At 36.4% G+C, this 10379-nt stretch overlaps 1 protein-coding gene across 3 annotated transcripts in view; it reads right to left on the bottom strand.

The window, feature by feature from the left end:
- The window catches only part of LOC108750207 (colorectal mutant cancer protein), an 81084-nt gene that overhangs the window by 52604 nt on the left and 18101 nt on the right, over window positions 1-10379 (bottom strand). For 2 of the 3 annotated variants that reach the window (XM_018489511.1, XM_018489512.1), the window contains exons 3-4: window positions 5141-5370; window positions 2909-3045 (exon numbers count right to left, since the gene is read on the bottom strand). In XM_018489511.1, coding sequence (XP_018345013.1) covers window positions 2909-3045; window positions 5141-5370 — 367 coding nt within the window. Of the gene's footprint in view, window positions 1-2908; window positions 3046-5140; window positions 5371-9572; window positions 9631-10379 lie in introns of those variants that run through there. The other variant, XM_018489513.1, reaches the window with a different exon arrangement.

The raw sequence follows: 10379 nt of genomic DNA, 5'->3' as shown, positions 1-10379 counted from the left end.
TTTCCCGGAAAACGGACGTTCTACGTCAGCGTCGGCGTCGGCGTCGGCCGACGCGAACGCGTGAAAGCTTCTCTTCTGCACATTCGCAGGGTGGTAAGAGGAAGGAAAAACATCAAGGGGGATGAATTAATTCTTGGCGTTTCTCTTAAAAAACGTAAACGCGCGCGTTACCGAGCACTGAGAAATATTTTATGCTTAAAAGAAGCTATACGTCCGTAATAAAAGAAAAGATATTATTTCATACGTATACATCGGTGCTTTTTATATCTTCTTGGTAAATTCTTCCGCGTGGAGGGCGCGACGCTCCTCCTCGAGCGGTCAAAATTCTCTCTGTTGCGATTGTCCCACTTCTTCTTTTTTTTTTTCTTTTTTTCTTTTTCGATGCCGTAATGCAGAGCATAATAACGGTTATTTATAGGCAGTAAACGGCGCACACTTCTTTTTTCCTTCCTCGAAATCATCCTCCTTCTGTTCTCCTTGTGTTCTCGTTCCTCGAAACACGGGAGTGCAGACTCTCGCGAGAAATCGCGATAACCTCGGAATTTGGTCGGTGCTTTTATTTCTCTTTTCCCTTTGCAGCTGTCGTGATTCTTAAAACGAGCGGGGAGGCGAACGCGCGGGTTACAAGCGCGATCGCGAACCGAATCATCCGCGACCGAAATGCCGCGGGAGATGGAAATTTCGTTGTCGAAGCGATTTGAGCGAGAACGAAATTTCAAGATGTTACGCATTAAATCCGTGGCGTGAATTTAAACGTAAAAGTGTATCTAATATTTAACAAGATAATTCTTCTTTTTTTTTTTCAAGATTATTGTGTAATTTTTAACTATTCACCAATATAATTCTTTTAAAGTCTGTTAGAGGGGATTTTGATTTAGAAAGCGTTTTACGATGTTAAATTTTATGATAGAGAAAAGCTGTTTAATATAAAAATGTAAAATTTTAATATTTATTTACTCATTTTTAAATTTATTTTTACTCCAGGCTAAAATTTTGGTTTTTAAAACACTTTTTAATAATCGACATTTTTCAGGATCACTTTTATTCAAATAATCCAAGTTCTATTTATACATTTAACAATGTATTTTTTAGCAATCATTTTTGGGATCCAACAATTGTTATTAGAACTAAAGTATTATTGTATTGGATTTATTTGTAATAAATACATTGTTATAGATATTTAAATAATCCCCAAAAACGACAAAAAATATTTCCAAACTTTTAAACTTTTAAAAAGTGTACCCAAACTTTCGGCTTAAAGAATAAATTTTTAAAAGTTTCTAAGCTCAATATTCTTGAAGCTCATGTAAACTGCTTTTCACATCCTATCTTAAAAAGATGGTGAACATGATTGGAAAACTTCTATCCATTTTAAACGAACCAAGAAAATTTTTAATGAATTTTGCTATCGTACGTACTATAATCAAGTCGATATCTTTAATATTTATTTTTTTTATTGAAAAAAAGAACAATACTTTACAAGTTTGATGTTTACAATGTCATAATTTTGTGAAATCTTAATGCAATCAAAATTTTACATTAGTTATACTAACAGAATAAAAGTTTTATTCCAGAATAGTAACATTTATGCCGATTAAAAATTTCGTTAATTTATTTTACAATATTTTCATTTATTTTATACAAATATAATATATAAATCCTTGAATCATGTTCATCATCATGAATCATCTTTTTAAGACAGAATATGTGTATCATTTATAATTTCAAAAATATTGAGCTTAGAGACTTTCAAAAATTCATACTTATATATAATTTAAATATAAGAAAATATGTATCGAAAAATAGATATTTCTATAGTTTATATTTTCAAAAAAAACCATGAAATTTACCTTGTGAAAATTATTTTCTAGATCAAAATTTCTCCATAAATTCAACTGAGTATATTTTCCAATAATTAAGAAGGATCCTGTGCAAACGATAAAATGTTGACTCCAGTGTTAATCCACACCTCATAATTCGATACCGAGACTGGTGAGCGCGATCGACGAGCGGACGGAGAAAAGCAGAGAGTCTGCAGAAATTGCACGTCTTGCCATCTTCCACTACGGCATGGGCATACCGCATCTCAGTGGTGGTATCGCGGTTAATTGCGGCTGACAAAGAAATTCCCAGGCGCGAACTCGTGATACGAAGAGGGAAATAATAGAGAGCCGTGGGCGAGAGATGGAGTTAAGCGAACGAGTGCTCTCCTCGCCGAGGAAAACCGAGGATTATCGGCATGCAAAGACAATTTCCCTTGGATAATTGCGCGTCTCGTTGACTTTCCATCAGCGCGAATGTTGCATTAACAAGCACAAGTGTTCCAAAGCTCCGTCAGTCGATAGTTTGCAAAGCGATTTTTTTTACTTTACGAATATTTCAAATAAGAAATCACAAAAAAAAAAGATATTTTTTGTGATTTTTTTCTTCTTTCTTTACACGAAAAGAACGGTTTTAAAGTATCTAAAAATTTAGGGAGAAGAAATTTAGAAAGAGAGAGAGAAATTTCTCTCTCTGGAATTGTTAAAACATGGCGGACCAATAAAAAAATTTCATATTCAGACTGTTATTAGAGAGTCTTCAATTAAATCTACATAACTGCATAGAGACGGTTGAAATTTAGGGAATATTAAATTTACAGCCTAAAGAGACCTCACATTAAAATTTTGGAAATGTGGGTTCATAGGCTTTTCCTGTCGACACGTATGTACGGGAACATGATAGGTACGACAGGTTACATCATCACGAGATTATAACGGTAAGACAGACGTTCACCAAGCGATCACGCGAAAGCGATTTGCGCACGAAATGCGGAACGAATCTAATGCCGAGAGAGAATTTCTCGTCGATGTGCGAAAGATATCGACAATCGTTTTGTTAAGATAGATTGTTGCCGGCTGCGGCTTACCTTATTCGCGAGGTCCAGCATATTTCCGGTCCCACCAGCGGCTGCCTCTACTAGCTTCTGAAGACTATGGGGTTCCGGCGACAAATCACGGGCACCGCTGTCAAACTCCCAACTTTCATGTCGTCCCGACACAGTGCCTGAAGTAGAAATTACGAGTACGTACTAGTACGGTTCGTTTAAAGAAAAATGGAACTAAGAAGAATGAGCAAACGTGACTCGAGCTTGAAAATGTCTCTCGCTATATCAGTCGAAAAAATCAGCTATTATGGTTACTCTACAATGTGCTTTTTGTTTTCTGTTTCTTGGTTTTTGCTATTTTTTACAGCTTGTCTTTTTGCTCCTTATCCGGTTTTTTGTTTTATGTTGCTCGAGATAAAAGTTAACGAACTTCGGAAGAAACAGGAAACACGTAGCAAGAAATACAATTGTCAGTATTAGTCTTCATAATACACATTCCGTTTAATATGCTATACGATCAACGATTTATTATTTGCGATTTGCGTTAAGTGGTCGCGCGATCGGCACGAAAAATTTCTCGCTAACGGATCGAAGTTTCTTTTAAACGAAGCGCAGGATTCGTGATCCCGAAATAAAATCGCGTCCTCATTTCGAGCCTATAGCTTGTAGGAGAGACTGGTATTTAGGTACTCGGGACATAATTAATCTCTTAATAATGACGAGATCTTTAATAAATAACAATAAATAAAGGGCAAAATAAGAGTCAACACATTTCTTTAAAAAAGTCACACAATTAAAAGAATAAATTACAGATAGACAAAAGTAAATTATATAGTAAAAAATAAATAAAAAATAATAAAAACTCAGTTTAAATACAAATATTCATCTCTCAGAGATCTTCAACGTTGGTTATTTCAGTTCCATTTAAAATAATGTAACTGAGCTGCCACAAAAAAATCTCGATATTATTGTATTAAAAAATAATTTATGTGTCCCAAGAGATACAACATGTATCCCTAAATACTACTGTATATTCTTAATATATCCAATTATAAATTTCATTAATTATGATTAACATTAAATATCAATTTAACACAAAATATTGGAAGAATAATTATATTATGTTAACACTCGAATAAGAGTTATAAAAAATATATAATATTTTTGACAAATACAAAGTGTTCAGTAATACTGATATACAATAAAACGGTTTCAAAGAGGGAAAAAGTAAGAGACAAAAAGCACATTGTAGAATAGGCTCAAAAGTCGCTATCAGCTAAAAACATTTTAGTTGTGAATGCGCCCTGAAACAACTATAAAAAATAAAACAGTTAAAATAGTTTGGTTATAATTGCTTATGCAGCGCAAATGACTATATTTTGATATAGTTTTAGTTAAATAACTTTTACAAGTGGATCCAAATAAATTTTGCACAAACGTTTATTAGAGTTTTATTAGTATATATAAAAAATATAATTTAATTACGTAATGCTATTTTTTCATCAAATTTGCAAATAAGTATTACAAAATGTAATTTTGCATAAAAATTAACAAACAAAAAATTAAATAACTTTTAAACTAATAGAAGAATTCTGCTCAAATTTTACGCAGATACTTAAAGACACAATAGGAAAACGATCTATGGAAATTTTATATTTTAGGTAATGCTTGAGATATTTAACGAAAGTGTTTCAATTATTTTAAAGAAATAGTAGCGTGCAAGTTTCTAATTTATAGTAGCACAAAATAGTTAAAAAAATAATAACATTGTTACTTTTTTGTTCGTAAATTGTTTTTTTACGGTTATCGAAGTTCAATGAAGATTCACGGTTGCACACGAATGGTGAAACGGAAACATACGTGGCAACGTGCAATATCCTAAAAGTCGTCAGTTTCAATTCGTTCATCGATCTCGCGTATCCAGTTGCATGCGATCCGCTCGTTCGGGATATTACAAATGCCGTTGCAGTATTTCCACGGTCGTCCCGTATTCATTGTTCCATCAATCATCAATTTCGAGCGGATAGCTCGCGCTCTATTTCCACGCGTGCACGTAACACGCTAGATCGCGATACATTGTCCGACGCGCCGATATCCCATGGTTGTGTTTCGTTGAACAAACATTGTCTGTTTTCATAATCGGCGAACGAGAATGCGATATTTGTTACTCGCGCTATCCGCGAGGCTATCCGGTTCTCCTCAGTCACGGTAATTTATCGTCGTTGAACGGAAGGACCTGTCGCGGAAATTCGGGCGATTTTGTACAATTCTTACCGAGACTGTTGTCGCTGCTGGTAGGCAGGTACTCTGGCGTGTGGGTGTGATGTGGACTGCTCCGTCGTTTGCCAGCCCTAAGCGCCTCGATTTCCGGTCGCAGGGCCAGACGTCGCCTAAGGAACTCTTGGTAGGAAATGCGACCGTGCTCATCCGCGCCCAATTCCCGCATCAATTCCTCCACCGAATTCTCGAGATTCAATTCCCGGCACACCGTCAATAGGTCCTGGCTGAAAATTCAGAAAGCAAAGGGATGCCGTTAGGGACCAAACGCTTATGTCAGATGTCTCGCCGATATACAATTCAATACTTTATATTTGCCAAAAATATTATATTTTTTTAAATATATATATTCAAGTGTTAACATAATATAATTATTCTTCCAATATTTTGTGTTAAATTGATATTTAATGTTAATCATAATTAATGAAATTTACAATTGGATATATTAAGAATATACAGTAGTATTTAGGGATACATGTTGTATCTCTTGGGACACATAAATTATTTTTTAATACAATAATATCGAGATTTTTTTGTGGCAGCTCAGTTACATTATTTTAAATGGAACTGAAATAACCAACGTTGAAGATCTCTGAGAGATGAATATTTGTATTTAAACTGAGTTTTTATTATTTTTTATTTATTTTTTACTATATAATTTACTTTTGTCTATCTGTAATTTATTCTTTTAATTGTGTGACTTTTTTAAAGAAATGTGTTGACTCTTATTTTGCCCTTTATTTATTGTTATTTATTAAAGATCTCGTCATTATTAAGAGATTAATCAGTATGTCCCAAGTACCTAAGTACCAGTCTCTCCTACAAGCTACAGACTCGAAATGAGGACGCGATTTTATTTCGGGATCACGAATCCTGCGCTTCGTTTAAAAGGAACTTCGATCCGTTAGCGAGAAATTTTTCGTGCCGATCGCGCGACCACTTAACGCAAATCGCAAATAATAAATCGTTGGTCGTATAGCATATTAAGCGGAATGTGTATTATGAAGACTAAGTACTCTCTTTCTATGAATAATTCATCTCGTGAATAATTCATGCGTCAGACGGAGGCACAACGCGGAAGATGAGGTACGAAACAGTTAAAAGTAGAAAGACGCATTCGTCGCACGACGACCCGAGTCTAAATCGTCCTATCAATAGTTTACACACACACACACACACACACACACACACACACACACACACACACACACACACACACACACACACATATCGAAAGGAGAGTATATTTAACAATCCATTATAGAGATCAATGAGCAGACTTTTTCGCCCGACTCAGTCGACAATGACAATCGTCCGACGTGTACACAGCAAACGGATTTACAAGAAAATCGCTCTATCCCGTAAGCTCTAAGATGCTCTCTCATTTTAACGATACCGTCGAGATTTCCTTTAATTAAAAGGGACGGGGCGGACGGGGCGCCGGTGCTTGTCATATCATTCTCGTACGGTCGCGCTCCTCTCCCGTCTATTACGGTGCTCAAATAATTGTCTAACCGGATGGAAGGACGAGATCAGGCCCGTCACTCTTGATTATCGGTCGCGACGGCGACACCGATGAGGAGAGCAAATTCGCGCGATGGGCGCGTCACGCGAACCAACGCTGGATGAGAATCGCGGCGGACCGACGCACACCGTAACTATTCTCCGGCGAGCCAGGTCGACAGGACAATATTAAAGATGCATCAGTTACAGCCGTCTGCCGGCATGGAGATATCCCTGGAAAATCGTTAAACCTGCAGCCGGCCTCGTCCTTTCGCGTTTTCGTCCTTTCGCGTGTTCCATTGCAGACGCGGAAGCTGCGACAATCGTTGGTCGCTAACGTCGCGATTCGGGAAATCATGGAATTGTTAATTATTTGCGATGCGGATAATCTGGATCCTGACTTGAGAAGGTATATCTAAGTGACGTATTAAGTAAAGGGTCTACCGGATATATCGATCGGATATTATAATAAATTACAATAAATTTTTAGAATAGACTGGAAAAATCTAGTGGATGGTAAAAATAGTAAATTTCAAATTTTAGTGGACTCTGTCCAATGCAATAAACCAACAAAAATTAGGAAAATGAATTTTTATCACACTGATTATTGGAATTTTGACAAGTATCATATCATCGAATTGTATGTAATATATTTGATAAATTGCAGGTAAGTGTTCTACCGAGGTGACGTATTTGCTTGCTTTTTATCTTAAGATAATTAATGAAATTCTTTTCAATCGCTCGCTTTTGGCGAGCAATTTCCGTTCCTTTGTGTAACTTTCAACTGGTCTCACAACATACGTATATAACGAATTCCATGTCTATTGACACTGTTTGATTATGGTGACATCATTGCGATTATTATATATATAGAAAAGGGTTTGTCTTATTTATTTCTTATTAATATCAAGAGTGAAAAATGTAAAAAAGCCCATCAGAGCCTACATCAGCTATTCGGGTGCACAAAAATTCTTTATTTTTCGTATAAATGTAACAAAACAAATAAAATATACATTTCAACCTTTCAATTCAGGTCCTTATCAATATTAATCGAAATTACATAATTAACGCAAATTCCAAGTTGATGATTACCGACAAATAAGTTCGTTCTTTTTTATCCAAATGCCAAATTAGCTATGTAATAAATAGCCCAATGATTATCAAAATTATTACATTGTACAATAATAATATAAAACTTACATAAAGAAAAACCGCAGTCATATGCATTGCGTCACTACGTAATATCAAGAGTCCTTTATTATTATTATTAATTAGAAAAATTACTAATATGTAATACTGAAATATAATATGTGAATTCTTTATGCAAAAGGATATGTACTTTTGCTGTAGTAAATCACACTGATTTAAGGAAAAATGAAATAAACCAATAATAATGATCCTATAATAATAAAACACTTTCTCTTTATAATAAAGTCTTTTTTAATTCAAATATGTAAAATGTATTTTTAAAATGGAAATGTTGAAAACGTAAATACGTACATAAATGTTTCGAAATTTTATATTAATTTCTAATTTGATGAAAGAAACATAATAAACAAAATCTAAAATTTTTGTCGATATAGATCTGATTCGTCGTTTACCATACGATATCTTGTAACAAAAGACTAGTTTATTTGTTACGTCAATTTCTAATCTATTGTAGATTTTATTTTGAATAAAGATTAAATTGTTTGATTAAAACAATTTCAATCGACGCTGAACAGTATGAATTAGAATATCGATAAAGAGATCTTCTATTTACTTTATTGTTTTATTTACTTTATTTTTAACAGAAGGGATCGATATTTTGTCGGTTTTTTTTCTGGAAAAAAAAAAAAAAATTCTATCGCTGAACATGGACTTTAGCCAAAAAAATATGGAATTTTGTCAACTCCGCTTTAAAAGGATCGTGCGAGTATTGTTAAAATCGATTGAACCGAACCGCCAAGCTCCCGCACTTCTCACGGATGACCGTCTATTGGTTTCCGCTGGTTTTCCCTTGATTTTTCACACAGGACAGCTGCGGGTATCGGACGCCCTTCTATGGGGCGCACGCGCGCGACTATCGCAGCTAATTCTCGAGAACAGAATACCCGTCTCTCTCTATCTCTCATCTCGTCGAAACAATGGTGTCGCCGGTTTAGGCACGGTCGTCGCGAATTAAACGTCACGCATTAATTACCATCCCTTCCCGCGCGCCCATCGCGACGTCCATCGCGGGCGCGATATTAATGGATTACGTATAGTAATACGGTCGTCGTCGCCGTCGGCGCGGGCCCGCTTCCGGCGGCATGAAAGCTCCATTCGAAGCTCGACCGATACTCGCGGGCGTTGCACTCGAGTGAGTAGTCCTACGCGCGTTCACACTGCGACGTTTCCAATTGACGGATTACGCTAACGAACGTCACCGACCGGACTGGTTGACTTCAATCCGAGTCGTATTCCAACGTTCTAGAGTTCTTTAGAACCCTCCATTATTACAGCCTCTGCTTCTTCCAAAGTCTCGTGTCTGCAATGCTGGAAATTACTCCGAGCTCTCGAACGAAGAAGAAATCACCAAGGGTTAGGAAGTAACTCGTCACTTGTTACATTAGCTGCCACACCATTACGTCTTTTTTGTATAAGTGCAATTCTTGTACCGTGCAAAACGTCGGAGAAAGTCTGAAGGAAGGACGATACATCAGGCTACTGATGAAACTCTAAGAACTTTACTCGATACCGATATTCAACAAAGTATTCAAAGGCACATCCACAAAGCGCGATGTCAGGATCATTAGTCGGCAGGTTCAGTCGTTCGCGGTTATTAATAGACAGACAGGCGGAAAGAGAGAGAGAGAGAGAGAGAGAGAGAGAGAGAGAGAGAGAGAGAGAGACAGAGACAGAAAGAGAGAGAGAGTACAAGTTTAGGGCGGGTCCATGAATGTACCATCGTGACACTCGACGACGTCCGCGTCTACGTCGGGACAGTCTCTCCAGAATTCTCGTCTCCCAAAGTTTTAGCGACTGCATCCTCCCTCTTGTAGTTCCTCCTCTTGCACGCGCCGCCGACAGCCGTTTACTTTCGATTCACTTTGAGCCTGCGTCGCAACGACAAGTCGCGGTTCTACGACGAGACATGCGTATCGACGCGAAATAAGCGTCTATCGGATTTCTAATCAAAGAGCGTAGAGTCTTTGGAGTCTTGAGAGGGTGCTTTAGTATGAACAGATGTAGAAAAAAGAGATGACGCGGATTTAGAACTCGAAGATTCTGAAGCTTTAGGAATCAATATTCGTTTTTATCTCTAAAATATAGATTAATTTTAATCACGATTTAATTTACTTTTTGTTCTGTTTTAAATAGGAAGAAATAAAGACTCTAGACGGTCAAGCTGGATCTTTAATGCTTAGATTATTTCGTATACTATATGAATTTATATACTATATACATTCAATGCTGCAAATTGCGAGCTGAATTTAATTTTCAGCAATGCCTGAAATGCAATCTTAATAGAACTAGAGCGGTAATATCACAAATTAAATTGACAAGTAATTTAATAATATTGACGCTCGCAGGCATCTTGAAAGATAATACGATGCTTCGGACTTGTAAATAAATTTATTCCCAAAAATATTACCTCGGCTGCTTTTTACTTGTCCTGTTTTAGTTCTGAGGGCTCGGAAAAAAAAGTCGATGAAAAGTAAATTAAACCGAGATGAAGATTAAATTGACAGAGAGAAAGGAACAGTCTTGT

This window comes from Trachymyrmex septentrionalis, unplaced genomic scaffold (assembly GCF_001594115.1).
Source record: "Trachymyrmex septentrionalis isolate Tsep2-gDNA-1 unplaced genomic scaffold, Tsep1.0 scaffold331, whole genome shotgun sequence".
Classification (NCBI taxonomy): domain Eukaryota; kingdom Metazoa; phylum Arthropoda; class Insecta; order Hymenoptera; family Formicidae; genus Trachymyrmex; species Trachymyrmex septentrionalis.
The sequence above is the reverse complement of the archived record's forward strand: the minus strand, read 5'-3'. Positions and strand labels throughout refer to the sequence as shown.